The sequence below is a fragment of the Arvicanthis niloticus genome, chromosome 13 (genome assembly GCF_011762505.2).
Source record: "Arvicanthis niloticus isolate mArvNil1 chromosome 13, mArvNil1.pat.X, whole genome shotgun sequence".
Classification (NCBI taxonomy): Eukaryota; Metazoa; Chordata; class Mammalia; order Rodentia; family Muridae; genus Arvicanthis; species Arvicanthis niloticus.
The window spans coordinates 60,094,652-60,115,038 of NC_047670.1; the positions used below are offsets into that span (position 1 = coordinate 60,094,652).

General features: G+C 41.0%; 1 protein-coding gene across 2 annotated transcripts in view; it reads left to right on the forward strand.

Annotated features, from left to right (window-relative positions):
* Atxn10 (ataxin 10) overlaps window positions 1-20,387 on the forward strand; it is a 140,328-nt gene that overhangs the window by 59,425 nt on the left and 60,516 nt on the right. For both annotated transcript variants that reach the window (XM_076911806.1, XM_034517099.3), the window contains 3 exons: window positions 4,021-4,186; window positions 10,114-10,222; window positions 11,874-12,043. In XM_076911806.1, the coding sequence (XP_076767921.1) occupies window positions 4,021-4,186; window positions 10,114-10,222; window positions 11,874-12,043 (445 nt within the window). The remainder of the gene's footprint in view (window positions 1-4,020; window positions 4,187-10,113; window positions 10,223-11,873; window positions 12,044-20,387) is intronic.

Here is a 20,387-nt window from a genome sequence, read left to right on the forward strand (position 1 = left end):
CCTAGGAGTGTTGAGGCCATTGTGCTGACTGACTTCAGCTTCTGCATGAGGGTTACTGTGTTTACTGCTGTGTGTCCATGCTGATGTGGAGAGGTCCATGCTGGAGAGGAGGGGTGCTGGGAGTCTTGGGTGAAGTGGAAGCTTGATACCCTTTGTCTCTTGAGGAAGGGTGGATGTCTTCTTTGTTAAGAAGTTTCCTTTGGCAGGTAGGTCGTAAGGACTGAGTCAAGAGTTATCCTCTGCAGGTTTATGTGACTAGTGCATTTTCCTCCTGTGCATGGAGGATCCCTGGGAGAAGCAAGTAGACAATGTGTTACTCAAAATGTTCCCAAATTCTTTGAGTCAGATGTGGAACCATACTTGGGAACACAGGACGTAGGAGAATACTTTGGGGTGTCAGACTGTGTCTAGTCCCGCTGCATTAGAGTATCTGATTAGTTCAGGGCTGTCTACATTTTAAAATACATTTGCAGACCAACTAATAAAACAATGCTGTACTGAGCATCTGCTGGTGGCTCCTGGGGCATGATGGTGAACAGCAAACACACTCTCTGCCCCTTGTGCTGTGGGCAGTAACTGCACTATAGGTGTTAGGGTTCTGTTTGCTTTACTTACAGGCTGGAATCTTTTAGGAACAGATTCTTTTGTGAGAGAAGTTTGAATATGCATGTAACCAGTTTGTTTGGAATGATTCAGTAAAAATGAGAGCCAGTGTTATACACTGTCTGCTCCCTGATCCTATTGAGCTGGTGTAATTGTTGGCAAGTTAAAAGGTGGTGTGTACATTGCTTAGCTATAATGTATGTCTAGCACAGGAACAAAGGGCAGCTGATGTTTGAGTGGCTCACTCATTTAAACTTTCTAGAGCTCTGTCTCATCCAAGCAAAGGGAAAGTAGTAGTGGTCACTTGATAGAATTATTATGGTAGATACCCAAATAGAGGATATATTAAGGTCTCAGAGCTTGCGTAGTTAGCAGTCAGTAAATATAAAGGGAATGTCTTTTCCCTGAGTCTCTTGCTGTGTTGCCAAAGCTGGTCTCAGGTTGCCTTGGCTTTCCCAAAACTGTTTTAGGGGTTTGAGACTATAGTCCAGCTTCTGGGCCAGTGTGAGGTACTTCTCCACAGTTGGGAACAAAGTGGCTTACTTCCTGGTGGGATGGGGGACCATGTATAGCCTTCAAAGGCATGCCTTTACTGATCTCCTTCCTCCAGCTAGGCCCACCTCCTAACATTCTCCCATCTCCTAAAATAGTCCCTAGTTACTAGCTAGGGGCCAGGACTGTGTGGTGGAGTGGTGTTTGTACAAGTGTCTGAGAGCAAGCCTGCAGGCGCATGCATGTGTGTGCATGTGGAGATTAGGGGATGATATTGTCTTCCTCAGTTACTTCCCAGCTTCTTTCAGTTCATTCATTCGTTCATTTATTCACATATAGATTCTTTCACTGAACCTGAAATTCATAGCTTTGGCTCAGCTGTCTGGCCAAACTACTCCTAAGATCTGCTTGTCTTTGCCATTGACACTGGGGTTACAGGCATCTAAGATCATGGCTGGGTTTACCTACGTGCTAGGAATTAAGACTCGGCTCCTCTTGTTCTCATAGCAAATGCTTCCCAGTCTTGGTGCTAAGGTGTCACTGTGTGAACTGTGTGAATTGATAGTATTCACACTAACGCCACCACTGTCCTCAGGTCCTCTAAGTCACTGTGACTTGGCATTGTGGTGTTTTCAAGGTTAGGAATCTGAGTGTTTGGGGTAATGCTTCCTGAGGTTACAGGGGTAGCTCTTACTCAGTCAGCTGATTCTGCTCTCTGCCATCTGTCTATCTGTAGGTACAGATGAGTGTGAGTCCCTGTTCTGGAGGGCATCCCACAAAGATCTCTGGCCCGGCCTGGTTTGGGGGTCCGGGCCAAGGGGATACAGTGCAAGCAGGGAGGGGGAGTCACCTCTGCTGTTGCTGCCTCCACTCTGCTATTACCTCCCAGTCACTCCCAGGTGCTGCACCTGTCCCTCTGCGCTGAGCTGCTCTGGGCTGGGCCGGTGAGACACCAGCTAGCTAGCAAGGAGGGGAGGGTCCTGAAGGAGCTTTGGGAGAGCAGATTTCTTCCCAAGTGTTACAGCTCTTGCGACAGAAACTTGCAGACAACGGGATGATTTTCACACACCTTTACTTCTCCCAAATAGGGCTCTTTTATAAGTTTCTGGGTGGGTCAGGGTCTCGCAGCAGATAACGCCTATTGGCTTGGTCTGAGAGCTTGGAGATACCTCATCTACATGTGGGAGAGCCTGAGGCACTGTTCCTAGGTGACTGATGGCCATAGACCTCTCTGTGGGAGGGGCTGTGGAGGGCTGAAGCTAAATGAAAGGAACCAGGGCCCAGGAGCAGAACCGAACACCTGCCATCTGAATAGGGTCTGGGGTTTGAGCTCAACCAGGCACCCAGCGGCCTCTCACAGCCCACCACCCCACAGATGAGGTTTGTCAGCACCATTCATTGCCTCAGTGTGATGAGCTTGCTGGTTCTGGGTTAGTACAACTTACAGCCTTTGAGGCATATAGTATTGAACAAACTACACTTTTGGAGAAATTCACATCTAAATTGAGAATTTGCTGGAAAAAATTGAACTTGAATTACAGATACTTCCTTTCTTTTACCCGTGCTTGTGGTCCTCACCAAAACCTCTTCAGGATTGCATATATGTGACTTCAGCAACTGTAGAGTCTTTCTCTTTAAATATAACTATAAAACAGGGTTTTTTGGGTTTTTGTTTGTTTGTTTGTTTTTTGTTTTCCTATAGAAAATTTCCCTAAGTCTTTTACAAGTTCATTGCTTAAAAAAACAGTTTTGAGAGAGAGAGAGAGTATGCACCCATTTAGTCACAAGTGAATTAGAAACAGAATGGACATGTCAGCTCATAACAGAATCACAGGCACTCAGCTCATAAATGAGAGTGTGCCTAGGGAGCCTCAGGAGGCCTGAGCGGTCCTTTGTGGGTTAGGGGAAGGAGACAAGTCTTTGAGTGTGATGTGTAATGATTCTGCTAACTCTTAAGCTAGGTCTGGTGACTTTCCATTCTTGTGCCTGAGTAAATACGGAATAAAGAGCGTTTGTTAGACCGTGTGCTTGTTTTTGAGGAGGCAGTCACGTGCCACATCACATTTTGCTCCATAGTGAACCTGGTGTGCCAGTCATCCCATAAGATTGTAATGGCGTCTAAGAACGCTCCTGATGTCATAGCTGTGGGATGGTCGTAGCCACTGTAGTGTTCTCCAGCACCTTAAGTGATTGTGCTGATGCTAATGAAAACCTAGTCACCCCAGTTGTCAAAACCACAGCATGTACACTATGTACGGTGCTCAGCGCCTGAGAGTCAGGGATACTTTGTGCTCAGCAGACAGTGGATTGCTTTACAACAGTAAACTAAGTCAAAAAGCTGGGTTAAGCTGGCCACAACTCATTTATACCATTTCCTTTTATTATTATTATTATCTGTGTGTGTGCACACATTACACACATGTGTGTATGCTTGTACCTGGGAGTGTGGACACTTGTTGGATTACAGATGTTTCTAGATTGACATATTTAGTGTACAACTAATGATACTGCTTGTCCTGTGGAGGTTTGTGAGGATTAAATGAGATAATGTGTGGAGCACATGGATCAGTGATAGTGAATAAGTAGTAGCTCACTTCAGTTTGCTACTGTTACATTGTGAATGTATTCTTAAAACTTAAATTGGCAACCTTTATGAAATGTTGGGTTATTTTAATGTTAGAAGTATGATGGATATAAAAAGTATATAGGAAAGTTCTTGCTGTTATTAAGTCCCATAGAAGAAACTTAAACATTCTATTAAAACTGGCAACTGACAACTTTATTAATAAAAGCTTTTTTCTAGTTAGATATTAAAATAAAGTTAAAAGAGAGTGAAAGCAACTCTTAAACTGTCCTCCTGAAGTCCTCCTCAGCATCACACAGCAGGTGTGTCATGTGCTCATGTGCGACTCCTTTGTGTTTCAGGATCACACTGTTAGACATTATGATAGCCAAGATAGTGGGTGACGAGCAGCTGACCAAGGATGACATCTCTATATTTTTGCGCCATGCCGAGTTGATTGCAAACTCATTTGTGGATCACTGTAGGAACGTGATGAAGTTGACCTCAGAACCTCACACCGAGGATAAGGTAAGGAGACAGATCTCGGCCTAGAGGGGAAGAGCAGATGGGATTTCTAGTTTAATCAAGACATCTATGAGGTTCCTTTCTTAAAAGGTTTTAAAGGTTTGTCTTTATGTGTGTTTGTTGCCTTTGGAGGCCAAAAGAAGGTGTCAGATCCTCTGGAGCTAGCGTTACAGGTGATTGTAGGGCACCTTGTAAGTGCTAGAACTGAACTTGGGTCCTCTGGGAGAGCTCGTCATTGGTGACCCATCTCTCCAGCCCCTGTTGAAAGGTTTTAAGTGTACTGTCTGAGGGATGGGCAGCTTTGTTAGAGAACTTAGAATTATAGATAAGGAGAAACCCTGCCCATGTTAACAGTTTGTAAAGGAATTCTGTTGATACTTTTAGTTAGGCATAGGTACACAGGCATGTGTTAAAGACACGTAACATTGATGGATTTCCTGCCATTTACCTAGCAGTTCCATAGGCATTTAACACACATTCTGAATGAATGCATGGATGGGGTCACCCCTACAATTAGACATATAAATTGTTTCTGTTTCTGGTCATTGCCCTCAGTGCTTTGTCATGTTACATAGTCACATTGTGGTAAGTGCCCATCCTCTCCTGCTGCTCTTGCAGAGGTCTTGAGCTAGCTTCCCAGTGCCCACCTGGCAGTTGACAACCATCTGTAGTCCGCTTTTAGGAAATGTAACGTCTTTGACTGAGGGCATACACCAGGCAGGTGAAATCTCATACATATAAAACAAAAATAAATCTTTTAAAATAAAATATTATAAAACAAACAAACAAAAAACTTCTCAATACAGGTTTCTGAACTGTTTTTTAAAAGTTTAGTTTTCCTACCTAGGGTAGGCGCTTTCTTCAGCCCTTACCTCTCCCTCTCTTCCCTCCACCCTTCCTCCCCAGTTAACCTCATCACTGTCTCCTTTCTTGACTTCTTCTCTACTAAAGGCTACTGAAACTAGTTGGCAGTAATTCTATCCTACCTTTCCACTGGAAAACCTCTCCTTGTACCTATTTTTTTGGCCTTTCCTTTGAGTTAATGTCAAAATTGTTCTCTTGGAAACTGCTCAGTAACAGAATAAAAGCAGCTGTGGAACCAAATGAAAGACGATCCCGAAGCAGCATGTGAGCAGGTGGATACGGTAGACTAGGCTGCCATTTCTGTGAAATTTAGTAGTAGGTTAGACTCATGGGTAATGACAGAGATCAGGTCACATGTTTGCTGGGGCTTAAGTCAGGGGTGAGCATAATTCCACAGGGATACAAGGGAGCTTTTTGAAATGTTAGTCATAGCTGTGAAGTTTGATAGCCTCTTTTGTATACTTAAAGGTATGTATTGCATATAAAGCAAACCTCAGTGAAGCAGATTTTAAATACACTTTAGTGGTTGATGCTGGTGTGCCGTTGGCAGTGGTTTGATGGGTGATCTTAGACTCCAGAGTGGATGCTCCGTCAGCATGGAAAGGTATGCAGCGAAGCAGAAAAGAGATCACGGTGTGCCCTGGGCAGTGACGTGTGAGCCTGGGAATTTCTTCACTTCTGGCATAATTGAAGTCATGTTTGTGATACTTTGTCACAGTGAGAGTGCACTGTCTTCTTTGTGGTTGAATTCCAGGCCACTTGGTTGTTGTCTTTGTTGCCTTCAGGTAGACAAGAGTTCTCTTCCTGTAAAAGAAAGGAGGGCATCTCAGCACTGATTCACCTTTCTGGGGACAGTTGCCTTTGTTCCCAGCAGGGGGAGCAGTGAGGTGTGACTTAAAAAAAAACATTTTAAAACTTAATTTTCTAGGAAACATTAAAAGAAAAAAACAAAAAAACAAAAAAACAAAAAACCCTGCCAGGCAGTGGTGACACACACCTTTAATCCCAGCACTTGGGAGTCAGAGGCAGGTGGATTTCTGAGTTTGAGGCCAGCCTGGTCTACAGAGTGAGTTCCAGGACAGCCAGGACTACACAGAGAAACCCTGTCTCGAAAAAACAAACAAACAAAAAACAAAACAAAACAAAACAAAAAACCAAAAAAAGCCCTTCAGTATTTATTAGATCACATCTGACTTTAAATTGTTCACAAGACTTGTGTTTAAAATAACTTTAATATTATAGTCAGATACACCTGTGTGTGTGCGCGCTCTCTCTCTCTCTTGCTCTCTCTCTCTCTCTCTCTCTCTCTCTCTCTCTCTCTCTAGTATGTGTGTGTGTGCATGTGTGAGTGTGAGTGAAGTACATGTTTGTGGGTGTATATGAAGAAGCAAGGGCGGATGTCAGGTGTGTCTTCCTTTATTGCTTTCCATCTTACTGTCCTGAAACAGGGGTCACTTATTGAACTGGTAGCTTGCCTTTTGGGTAGGCTGACGGGCTCTCTGGGTTCCCCATCTCTTGTAGGCACATGTAGTGTTTTTACATAGTACCAAGGATTCAAATTCAGATCTTCAAGCTAGCATATGCTCTCACTCATTGATCCATCCATCTCTTCAGCCTCTAATTTTTTATGTAGAAAATTTTATATTTTCCCTTCAAATAGTAGTTTCTGTAAGGGAGGAGGAAACATACTAATTTGCATATACTAGACTTTGAGATAGAAGTGGGGATAAAGAGTTAAAATAGGCTTGAAGGAGACCCTTGAACCAATATTCCAGTATACCATGTTCTCAAATCCTATGCTGGAGCTGGTTGTTAATGTTAACTGCTGAGAGCCTGTTGTTCGTTCTAGGTGTTTAAAGCCTGGCTGTTGGTTGTCAAGGTCATCATGGAAGTTAGTTAGTGCTCATTAGGGCTCTGCCTTTGTCTCTGCCAGTCACCGGGCAGCATGCCATCAGTGATATCTTAGGACTAGACAGTTAATACAATTAATAAAGTTTTCAGAAGACTATGACTAAAATTAGCTTTGTTTATAGAGGGCTTTTTGCCTGTGTAGTTTGAAAACGCTGATGCTTCTTTGCAGAAGTAGTTGAGTGTTTAGTGTCCATGGTGGTCCTTTGCTGTACTTTATATACCCATTTCCAGGTTTGATACAAATTTAGTCTGTTTTGGCATAGGTTAAGGATTTACTGAATCTTAGTTACTCGTCCCAAGCCTTGCCTTTCCTTTGAAAGGTTTATATTTCCTGATTGCTGTGTACTTTCAGAATTGTCGTTAGTTGGAGGGGATTGTAGTCATTTGGTCCTTGCAGACCCATATTAAGCAACTTTTCACAGTAGCAATTAGTATGAGCCCGTGGAACGAGTAAGAATGGCATCTCTGATTGCAGGACTGATAAGGATCATGTTTGTGCTCTTTGCTCATATTTCACTTTTCTGTAAACAGTTCTTTAGCTAATGTCAGTGAAACAAAGTTAAGAAGTTTCTGGTTTGCCCAGCTCCTACCTCTGTTCTGCAGAGCTGTTTGTATGTCAATTTGTGTTGTATGAAGGCTTCCTTGTGTATTGCACTGTAAGTTGCTTCATCTCCTTTTCACAGTGGTGTCATGCACTGTTCTCTAGTGTGGCTTTTCCACATGTGTGGCTGTTTCTCCTTCCATTTGAATACAGGTAGATTTACTGGGTGTTTTTTGTTGTTGTTTTGAATTAGCCTTTACAAAGTTTGTAAGCATTATTTATTTATTTGGCGCTGTAAGGTGTGGTATGTGTATGCACCTACAGGAGTGTGGAGGCCACAGGACAACTTGGGAGAATCAGTTCCGGCCTTCCACCCTGTCGATATCAGGGATTGCGCTTAGGTTGTGTGACTTGGGAATAAGGACCTATACCTGCCAAGCGCTTTCTGTGGCCTTGCTGAGTGTTCTTCAAAAGTTGAATGAGGTTTCACTATTTAGACATAGTTATTTTTCTCATAGACTCCTTGTTACTGACAGAAAGGAAGTCAGTTTAATCCCACCTAACATATGCCCCATTTAAGCCATTACGTTTCTTATATTAATTAAGCCAACATTATTTTTGCTATATCACTTAAAAATTATTCTTTTGGCTGGGTGGTGGTGGTGCACACCTTTATCCAGCACTTACGAGGCAGAGACAGGTAGATCTCTGAGTCTGAGGCCAGCCTCACCTACGGAGTGAGTTCTAGGTAACCCAAGATGACACAGAGAAACCATGTCTCAAACAAAACAAAACAAAACAAAACAAAACAAAACAAAACAAAATTCTCTTAAGGGCTGGATAGTTGGCTCAGCAGTGATAGCCTGTATTACTCTTTCAGAGGACCTAAGTTTAGTTCCCTGCTCACAACTGTCTCTAACTAAGTGCTTCTGGCCTCTGTGGGCATCTGCACATATACCCATACACATACACACATACTTATATATAATTAAAGATTTTAAAACTTACTCTATTGAAAGAAACTAAGACTAAAGATAGGGCTATGGAGATAAGAAGTGCTTGCCATATAAGCTTTGGGACCTGAATTTGATCCCCAGAGCTTAATGTGAAAAAGCCATGTGTGGTGGTATGCTCTTGTAATCCCAGCACTGAGGAGACAGAAACAGGCGAAGCCCTGAGGCTCATGGCCCCTTAAGGCTATAGGAATTGGTCAGCTCCAGACCAGTGAAAAAGAGATGTCTTTGGGCCTCCATGGGAACCCACTCTTATGTGCACAAACCTACATTCAAGTAGTACATATAATTAAAAATGAAATGCATCTTAAAAAAAAATTGCAAAGTATTGTAACAATCTTCTAGTGGATTGGTGTACCATTCAAAATACTGCTAAACTAATTTTAATGTACATACTTCTTACCCAACAGTTGGATTTCTAAGAATTTACCAACCCACATTTACTTGTTCAAAGCTGTAGATATTTGTACAAGAATGTTCCTTATAACATTACTTGTGAAGGGTTTTTAATAAATTTTATGTTTACAGAAAACAATATTAAACAAACAAACACTGTGTGCTATGCTGACTCAGCCTGCTGTCCTCCAGTAGGCTTGTCTAGAAGAGATAGTCTGGACTGTGCCCACTTAACAGAAGAGACTATTGAAGCCCGGTTGAGCTAATGGGCCTACCCATGATACTGACTTCAGACTTAGAGTCTATGCTTTTTATATTCTTCTTATCTCCTTATCAGCAAATGACAGCTTTGAAATAAAGACTTAAGGCATTAAAATTTGTTGTTTCTTGATATTATTTGAGATTTGTAAAAATCTATTTTAAAGAATAAAAAGAATAGTATTAATAAAAAAAATTTATCTCTGTCGAAGAGTTTTATCTTCATGACCTAAATTTATAGGTGCTACTATGTTTTGTCAAATAATGTATACTTGGAAAAGTATGCTTTGAAATCTGTGAAAATTACGTCTTTGAAAAATATTTTGGAATATTAGGATGCCATATAGTTGGTGCATGGTGGTTTTCTGGCCCTGCTTTCTGTTTCATAGAAACTATTAGTAGGTATGAGCTAGATTTTCAAATAATTTTATGTTTTCCATCCTACTGACACATTGCATACAGTCTTAGATTTACCCAGGAAATAATTTAGTTCTTGAAGTTAGTGGGTTTTTCGTTTGTTTGTTTGTTTGTTTGTTTAGATCACAGGACTTTACAAGATTTTTGTGGACAAGAAGTTAATGTGTTTAGTGGGAATGTTTCCATCTCTAAAGTGGAACTTTCAAACTGAGAATGCTTTCAAAAGAGAGTGTTTCCATAAATATTATGTGTAGCTTGTAATTTTGAACATTTATCCCACTGTTGGGAGGTTTTTTGCTTCAACAAGAGCTTTGTTGTATCTTTGCTTCAAGAAGACATAGTGATATACGACCCTGCCCTCTTGATGGAGCCCATAGTGATCCTTCAAGAACATTCCAGCAGTTCTGTTTCTCTCTGCAGATAGATGTGTCACATAGCATTTGTTAGAGCATTTTATTCTCTCACTGTCATTTATAACAGTCAAAGTTGAAATTCTGGTTCCTAACAAGAAAGTTTTCTTGTCGTTTTAGGAAGCACTGGTTACAATTCGGCTCCTGGATGTCTTGTGTGAAATGACATCCAACACTGAGCTTCTTGGCTACCTGCAGGTTTTTCCTGGCCTGATGGAACGCGTGATTGGTGAGTGAACTGGCACACACAGGACTTCAGTTAAGAAATCTTCGACATACTCTGTGGTATAAGTTCAAACACAAGCCCTTATCTTTGGTATTTTCACTTGAGATTCTTTGAACTTTTTTTTTTGGATGGAATTATGGTATAATGATCACAGCTCAGGTTGCTCAAGCTGAGGCCACAGTGTTCTTCCCTGCTGTGGAGCTGGGGTCCTGCTTTGTAGTGTGATGACTAAGCAGGCCTTTCTGCAAATATTATGGTGTCACCTCAGAGGAATGTTTATGATAAAACTGAGGATGGGGATTTGCAAATGATATGGGTGATTTTTTTAAGTTTTATTTTACCATAAGTTTTATTTATAAGATCTGGTAATAGATTTTCTCCAGTTATACTTTTGAGAGCAAAGGAGAGTATTTCACTCACATTATAGATTTACTCTTGAAACAAGAAGTCTTTTATCATTAGGAAACTATTATTTGAAGCATTACTGACTTTACTCAAAAGCTGTTTTGCAAATTAAGTTCAATAGAACCTTGGTTCATGTGGATACCCAGCCCTAGGTTTTGCTCATCAATGTCCAGTGCTTTCCTTTAAAAAAAAAAAAAAAAAAAAAAAAAAAAAGGTCAGGTACTTTTTCATGGATGTCAATATATAAGAAAGATGTCTTTCTGTCCACAAATGTAGTTGAGTTATCAGTGATCTATAGAAGGCACTTAGAATTCCTTCCCAGAGTTGTATGGTTTTGTTTTTTTTAAGACAGGGTTTCTTTGTGTAGCCCTGACTGCCCTGAAACTTACTCTGTAGACCAGGCTGGCCTTGAACTCACAGAGATCCACCTACCTCTTCCTCCCAAATGCTGGGATTAAAGGCATATGCCGTCACATCTGACTAACAGAGTTTATTTAGAATGCAGTACTTTTAATGATAATCAGATTAAGTTACTGAACAGGGACTCACTCTGAAGCTAGGACAAATGTGGACTGTTATCTGTCTCTGCCCAGTGAGCTTCTCTGCATCCAATTGCTTCAAGTAAAATTATGAAATTGATGTCTGCATTTAATGGGTTTATTCAGAGGGCTAAATGAAATAATATGGAAAATGTGTAAGTCCTGTTTCTATAGGCTGCTTGGGGTATTCATATATATAGCAATATTATTTCTTGTGATTGTAGCTAATGTCAGTTCATGGCTGAGTCTGATTATTTAGCCATTGAGAAAGTTATAAGTCATTACGGAAACCTCTCGTGATTTATACTTACTTGACTAAGTTATCATATTAGATTTTGCATAAATCAATTGAAATTGAAAATCATTTTATAAGAAAAAATAGTTGCAAAATTTTAGTTACGTTTCCTTTGTGGATAAATAGAAAGGCCAAGTGTGGCTAATTGTTAATGGTCAGCCTCCTTCAAACTGGGACTTTAAAAAAATTAATGTAAAAGCAAAGAGGCTGTCTGGTTATTGTTACTGCTGCTGTATTTCTGGCGGTGTGAGGATGAACTGATGCATGCTAGGCAAGGGCTCTTCTTTGTCCCCCACATGAATCATCATTGAAGAGGGTTGGCACATACTTTATTTTAATCCATTAGGTTTGTTTATAGAGAACTTAGATACTTGCTAATTTCTTATGGAAAATGAACTATACTCATTTTCTCTAGATGTTTTACGAGTGATTCATGAAGTTGGAAAAGATAGCACAAACATCTTCAGTCCCTCCGACTCTCTAAAAGCAGAGGGTGACATCGAACACATGACTGAAGGGTTTAAGTCTCATCTCATCCGTCTGATTGGAAACCTGTGCTACAAGAATAAAGAAAACCAAGACAAAGTAAGATTATTTCTTGGTGTGCCACATATAACTGTTTAAAATATGCCGTTTAGAATTTAGAGTATCTTTTCTCTGGGCAAGGGGCCATGCTTGATTGGTTAATGTGTAACCAATCAAGGCTGGAGAGATGGCTCAGTGGTTAAAGAGCACTGGCTGCTCTTCCAGAGGTCCTGAGTTCAATTCCCAGCAACCACATGGTTGCTCACAACCATCTGGAATGGGGTCTGATTCCTTCTTCTGGTGTGTCTGAAGAGAGCAATGGTGTACTCATATACATAAAATAAATAAATATATCTTTTAAAAAGTAATGTAAATAGAATATTATATAGTTTTCTACAATAAGTATGGCATGTCATACTTGAAATTTTTTACCTCTTATTTTATTTAGTGCTGTATGTGCATGTGTTACGTGTATGAGTGTAAGACAGTGTAGACACGTTTGCCAGTACATGCATGTGAAGTTGTTCTCTTTTCAACATCCATTCTGGAAACCAAGCTTAGGTTGAGAGGCTGTGCTCCAAGTGCTCTTTATCTGCTGAGCTATGTGGCCAGCCCCAGGTGTCACATTCTTCTGCTTTTGGGTCTGTATTTTTATGGTTTTTGCATTGTTTTTCTCCTGAATGTATTTTGAGTGTTTTCCTTTCTTGTAAATTAGTAATGCTTCTCTAAAGTCTGTTTATTTAAAACTCTATTATGATGTAGGGAAGAGTTAATAAGGTAAAAGCAAAGACAAGCCAGGAATGGAGGCAAGTGGATCTTATGCAGTTCTAGGCTGGCCAGAGCTGCAGAGTGAGGTCTGCTCTCAAAAACCGAACAAAGAACAACAAACAATGATTAACAGGGTTTGGAAATTTTTCTAGTAATGCACATTTCAGAAACGTGGAGTCAAGCATGTTGACACATGTTATCCGTGCCCTAGGAAGGACCAAACATGGGGTTTACTACTTTAAGGCCAGCCTAGGATGCATAGCAAGACCTATCTCAAAAAGAAACAAATAAAAAACAAACAAACAAACAAACAAAAACCCTGGCCTTTACTGTAAGGGAAATCCTTGGCTTGTGCATCCTACACTTATGGGTGAATAGTGCCCTGACCTAAGCCTTCTAAACTAGGTCTTCACTCATGTTTGAATCATATACAAACCTGGCAGGCTCCAAGTAGGTAAGCTGTGGATAAAATAATTATTAAAATCTGAGTTGTCAGACTCCAGAATCTACATTTAAGTCAACTAAAATAAGTATTCATTCAAACAAACAAACATACAAATAGCCCTCTTTAGAGGAATATAATTTAATTAAGAGTTTCCACAGCATAGTTTATACAGTGTCTAGCATCCAAAACAAAATCACCTACATGAAAATGTAGTTTATTGTTAAAAGAACTATTAATCAAAAGAAGCTGACTACAAACCAAGGATTTTAAAGGAGCAGATGTAACAGTGAATGCATAATATATATTATATAAATGAAAAGATACAATAAAAATAAAAACTAAAAGACAGAAATTTTAGAAATGAATAATACAGTATCTGAGATTAAAAAGTTTATGAATTCTTAACAGTACCACAGAGATGGTAGGGAAATGTGCATACTTGATTTGATAGTAGAAGTCATTTATCCTGAAAAAGATAGGGGGTAAAGATGGAAAGCACAGAGAGTCTTGTAATATGCCGCAATTGTTAGCACTTCTCACAGTCTGTTACATGGTAGTCGGCTATGCTTTGTCCAGTGTGTGTACAATTAGGATATTCCTCCTTATAGAGCATGCATGTGTCTAATACCACTGACTCCCTCTTGGACACTTACAGGACTGATTTTTGTGAAAGAAAGTTGATGGAGAATAAGACACTTTACTTTTTAATAACCCAAACCTTTCTTTCGGAGCACACCACAGCAGAGTTCTTTTGTCAGTGATTGTTTTGTTGCTAATTTGGAGTGTCCTTTTACAGGAACATGATCTAGTAACCCTTAGGCTTATGAAATAGTTCCTAAGAATTAGGAGTAGGTTGTACCCTAAGTAAATGTGAAGTGTACCCAAGCACTATATGGAGGGCTCTGGAGCCCACAGGAAGTTGCTGGTGTGTTCCTCTAATAGAGCAAATACTCTGGAGAGCATAAAGGATTCATTCTTTGAGTGTGAGAATGACTCTCTACCCCAGTGTCTTTCCTGTGCTAACAAGAGGCTCAAACCTGAAAGTATTACTGGCCCTACCCCCCTTTTATGTTCTGAAAGCTTCTTTATTCTTATAGCTCAGTCCTGATTCCACTTGGGTAATAAAAATATATTTTCCTTGTTTATTTTTTCTCTAAGGTAAAGTTCAGTAGCTTTCAAACCGTTTTGTTACAGTTCTGGGAAAGTGGATGTTTGGAGAATAGTTCTTTATATGTCTGTCACTAATTCCCTGTTTGTTGTTTAGGTGGTTTGTTTGGCTTCTATGCAAATTGGAGCCTATGGATACATTTGGCTTTATATTTCCAAGAATAGATAAAGATGCAGGGTAGGGGATTTATCTTGTCTCACTAAGAGAAGAAAGGAATGGATGATTTCTTTGCTTAGTGCTGTGTAGCTGAATCATGTCTTCTTACAGGTTTGTCAGCTCTAACAGCTTCAGTAGCCTTGCAGAGCAGGTTTTGTGGGGACGGCAAAGGAGAGGCTGTCCAGTGGTGTGTGAACCCAGAGTAGAATTTAGATTTGTTTTTCTTGAGAATTCCCAGGTCTGTTCCTGGTCTCCTGTACTCTAATGTAGGCTTCCTGAAGATCACCATCCAGCTAGACCCTTTCAGCTCCTTCTGGTCTCACCTACCAAATTCCGGTGATTCTTTCATCTCTGTTTCTTATTCACTTCTCCATCAACTGTGAATGTCCTCAACCTTCAGGGCCTTTTGGTTGATGAAAATTTGCCTTCTGGGAAGGTTCTATTCTAGGAATGTTGTGAGAATTACTTTCCTGGGAAAACAGCTATCTCCTCTCTACAGGCTCCTAAGAACACACCAAAGTATGATCCTGGGGAATCTATAGTTTTCCTGGGGAATCAGAGAATTTAGAGGCCTTACTTTGAATAAGAGACTACTAATAAGAGTGGGGCACTCCAAAGCAGTAGCACCTAGAAATCTTCCCCTAGTTTAGATAATGGCTTCCCCAAGGCTTCAGAGATGGAGTTTCCTCCAGTTAAACTTTCCCGGCCTATATACTTTAGCACCTCAGAAGCTACTCCCCATAGGGCAGGGTTTCATACAAATGGCTGGAGACACAGGAGGGAGAAGAATCTCCTCTGAGGGTAGGAAAATCATCTTCCCTCTAGTGACCTCTGTGAGGGCTCTTGCAAGCAGGGACAACTTCTGAAAAATGCATTTGTTTTGCTTAAAGGATTGTGTTCTATAAAGAACATCTGGGGATCTTACCTCTTACCCATCAAGCTATTGACAACAGGGACTTTGGTAGAGTCTTTACACAACTCTTAGATCCTCCAGAGTCTGCATAGAAGCCTTTTGAGCCCTACCCGATTTCTGCTTGTCATATATTTGTCATTCATTGGTATGTGATGTCCAGCGAGCGGCTGGGTAAGGCACTCCTGTGGACTTTTGAGTTTGCTGTTTTTTGCATCTGCAGTGGGTCACTAGAGCCTACTCTGAAAAAGATTGACAGAATTGTCACCATTAGTTTCTAAATGGAGAAACCAAGGCTCAGGGAGATTTCAGTGTGATTTAATTCAACAGAAATTTGAATCAGTTTGAATGCAAATTTGGTGCTGTATGTTCTGAAGATGACATTAATGTCAGTCGGGCTAAATATGCAGAAAGGATCTGAAATGTGGCCTTGTATTCTAGGGTCCCCATCCCAGAATAGTTCTTTCTGAGCAAAACTGGACTGCCAGGGCATAGAGTTAGTGGGATGGGAGATCATCTCCCTTTGTTTCTGCACCTTTAAACAACCTGCTCAGAAATTTATGGAAGCCAGCCCTTCCTGGGTCTGGATCTGATGTTCAGGTTGATTCCTGAACTGTAAAAGTGTCTAGATTTCCTTACCAAGCCATGACAGAGGTGCTCCTGATCCTCTCAGCTTCCCCTTTACTCTGTCTTTTGTGCTCCACTTACTTGGCATTCCTTTGTTACAGCAGTAATGATTAGTTTACTTTTAACCCCTTGTGGACTAGATGGTGAATGTCTCTGTTTGGGTTTGTATTGTAAGCACATAGATGTTAATGCTGTAAACACACACCACCCTCTGGCTCTCTGGCTTCTTTGATAAGAACATGGTTCTATCAAACCATGGTTACTCTTTCTCTTTCCCTTCTCTTCCTTTTTCCATTCTTCTGCTTTTTACTATTGTTGTAGCTTCTCTAAATAATTGCCTTATTTGAAAAAAAAAGTTTTTATTTCTTAAAGCTAAATGTACTATTTGAAATATCTGGGAAGATAAACCAGTTTATCTTTTTTTTTTTCTCTTGGTTCCCAATGGACAATGTCATTGATTGAAGTACATGCACTTGTTACCAGAGGCTCCCAGGCATCCATCCGGTAGTTGGTTCTTCCTTCTTTCCCTCCCATTACCCCTCCACCTTGTAGAGATTCTCAGCCTTGGTGCTGGTGCCTGGTGGTCTCCCTGTTGACATATGTGCACACAAAGCTTTCATTGTGTGTATCAGTTCATTTAAAGACTAGTCAGTACTTTGTGAGGTTCAGTGGGCGAGGAAGGTATAACTCATGGCCTTCTGTCCAGAACTGTCTTCTAGGAAAGAGGTTCTTAAACAACTGTGACCATAAAAGCACATTTGTCAACTTTTTTGCTCATTGTGTTAGCCTTTAAAATTTGTACCTGGTAATTCATAAGTGAAGGTTTATCTTTTGTGATGTGTATTTTTTAATTAGAAGTGTAGGTCACTCTACAGTGCTATAGGTCTCCAAGTATTTCCATCCATCCATCCATCCATCCATCCATCCCTGCTATTTACTTTGTTCTTAGTTATCCCCCTCTTTCCCATTGCCCTCCTCCACCCTGCATTCCTCTTACTGACCCCTTCCCTTCTTCCCCATGGTGGTTCTTTTAAACCATGTCCTCTCCATATGAATATAATGTGGTTGTTACTCGTGATCAAATGTGTATGGTAGGTAGACCCTCTACCACTGAGCGGTGTCAGTTGGCCTCTAACAACTGATTTTAAAAACTATTTGTTGTAGGGCTGGACAGAGGTGGCTTAGCAGTTAGGACTCAAATTCTGTCCCCAGCACCCATGTTAGGTGGCTCACATCTGCCTGCAACTCCAGCTCTAGGGGGGTGTGACATCTCCTCTGGCCTCCTCAGCACCTTCACTCACATGTGTAGAATTAAAAATAAAATCTTTAAAAAGTTTTTGTATGTTCACTACAATAATATGGAGTGTGCTCTAGGAGTCATTTGTAAACAAAGACTAAATACAAGAAACAACATTGCACCTAAAAATTAAAATTCCTTTAAATTCTGAATTTTGATATAACTTTTGCAAGTCTTTTATGTTTGAGATTCATTTGTTTGCTTAGTCAGGTGTATGTATTTGGGGGCTTGTGTCTCACTGTGCATGTGTGGAGGTTCTGTCCTTCCTCAGTATAGGTCCTGCCTGCAGACTGAATCAGTTTGTTGGGCTTGCTGGCAAGCAAATTTACCCATTAAGCCATTTCACCAGCCCTATTTGGGATATTTTTAATACATTCTGACTTAGTGTATGCCTTATGCCCTAATATATATATATATATATATATATATATATATATATATATATATATATATGTGTGTGTGTGTGTGTGTGTGTGTGTGTGTGTGTGTCTTTTGTATGGTTGGTTCAGTTTAGTGTCTTTGTAAGCAGTGTGACAAGCCTTTTAGTTTCTCACATTCAGAGCAGGCTGACAGGTCAGTCCTTTACAATTCCCTCCTGTGTAACATAATTTCAAGCAGGGTGCTTGCTTAGTGAATCAGGAAACTGGAGACAAATGTATGGCTTGGATTCCAGTGCCCCAGCTATTTCATTGAAGCTATTTTTCTTAGAGTCAGTGACTGCTTATTGTCCATCAGTGAGTGCTGACTAATGATTGATTGAATAAGAACTGGATTAGCATGTTCTAATGTCTTCCTTTGAACAGCTGTAGCATAGACCAGGGTTCCAGAGTCTTACTGTCTGCCACCAAAGAGCCACTTTCAGTAGTCTTGCCCTGTAGTAGCACCATGTGAACTTCCCTTTTCCCCTTTTTCCCTTTTTCCCTTTTTCCCCTTTTTCCCTTTTTCCCTTTTTCCCTTTCTCCCTTTCTCCCTTTTTCCCTCTTTCCCTTTCTTTTTTTCTTGTTTTTCAAGACAGGGTTTCTCTGTGTCCTGGAACACAGGCTGTCCTGGAACTCACTGTCCAGGCTGGCCTCGAACTCAGGGATCCGCCTGCCCCTGCCTCCTGAGTGCTGTAGTTAAAGGCATGTGCCACCACCGCCCAGCCCCAACTACTTTTCTCATTCATATATTCTCAAGTTGCTCTTTTAGAGCTGCTGGTCACACGGAGCTTTGTAAACCTTTGGGAACTTAAGACCAGCCAGAATCAGGTTCTACTCCACTGTGCCTTCCTTCCTTCCCTTGATGGTGTTGTGTTTCTACCTTACTCTGCCTATGTAGTTGGTTTCTGTATGTGGATATATCATGGTGTGTACTTCAGCATACATGGGTTTATGTTTGGCTTTGACTTGTCTTTGGTGTGTATAGATTAACCACCAGCCAAAGAGATGTGTGAAAGAGATTTTGATTATGGCTCAGTTTTACCATAATAGGCTAGATCTGTTATCAGCTATACTGACAACCCCAGACCTCCTTCCTAGCTTCCACTTCTCTATCACTCTTTCATAAAACTCCTTTCTTTCTCTCTCTCTCTCTCTCTCTCTCCCTCCCTCCCTCCCTCCCTCCCTTCCTTCCTTCCTTCCTTCCTTCCTTCCTTCCTTCCTTCCTTCCTTCCTTCCTAGGATTAATTAATTAATTAATTAATTTTTATGCATATGTGTCTTCAGACACACCAGAAGAGGGCATCAGATCCCATTATAGATGGTAGTGAGCCACCATATGGTTGCTGGGAATTGAACTCAAGACCTCTGAGCCATCTCTCCAGCCCCCATAAAACTCTTTCTATATGTCTCCTGCTAAGAAATTTATTGTATGCAGTCTTTGCATGGATTTTGAGCTGATCATTCTGTATAGGTATTGGGTTGTAAATGCATCTGGACTTCTTGCCCAGGTCATGGTGTATTGTTGTCCATCTTCTCAGGGCTCAGTCCAGTGACCGCCTAGTTTCTTGGAGCTATAAAGTAAGCTATGTTCTGTTGCTGCTGTTTTTCAGTCCTTACCACAGGCTTGCAGTAGTGCAGACATAATTAAAATTCAGTGTCCACAAAGCTGCTCCTCAGTCAGCCGTCCACTGACTGGAGCACCATCAGTTCTGTTCTCAGCTTCCGTGCTGCAGATGGAGACTGCTGTACTCTATTGGTTCCTGAGTACTGAGTGTGACAGACTCCAACACACTTCTCAAACTCTCTATGGACCTGAGACCCCTGTCTGTGGGGTCCTGAGTACTGAGTGTGACAGACTCCAACACACTTCTCAGACTCTTCATGGACCTGAGACCCCTGTCTGTGGGGTCCTGAGTACTGAGTGTGATAGACTTCAACATACGTCTCAGACTCTCCATGGACCTGAGACCCCTCTCTTGGGTCCTGAGGACTGAGTGTGATGGACTCCGACACACTACTCAGACTCTCCGTGGACCTGAGCCCCCTCTCAGGCTGTTGGTGGATATAATTCATTCATCATCTCCCAACTATATGCCTTAAAAAATGTTATTCCATTTATATTTGTGCAGGAGTGGGTGGTCTGTCTGTCTGTCTGTCTGTCTGTCTGTCTGTCTGTCTGTCTGTCTGTGTGCATGTTCTGGCCTGAGTGTGGATGTGGGTGTCAGACCTCTCGGAGGAGTCGGTTCTTTCTTTCCACTCTATGGGGTCTGGGTCTGGAACTTAGGTTCTTAGGTTTGGTTCTTTTACCCACAGAGCCATGTTGTTGATCTCGTGTGTGTGTGTGTGTGTGTGTGTGTGTAGAGAAAGAAATTTGTAGATAACACATCATAGGAATTTACTAAGTGTAAAGTAAAGTAATCTTGATACCTTGTCTTTCTAGGTGGGGCTTGTTTGAGGAAGTAGTAAAAGCATGTAAGAGAACTTTCTGTGGGACAAGAGTACTTTTTTTTCTTGTCAGGCCTATCACAAAAGCTTTTCTAGTTGAATTTTCTCTTGGTATTCTCCAGGAGAATGAGAAGTATTGTCTATATCTATTCCAAAATGTGTTCTCAGA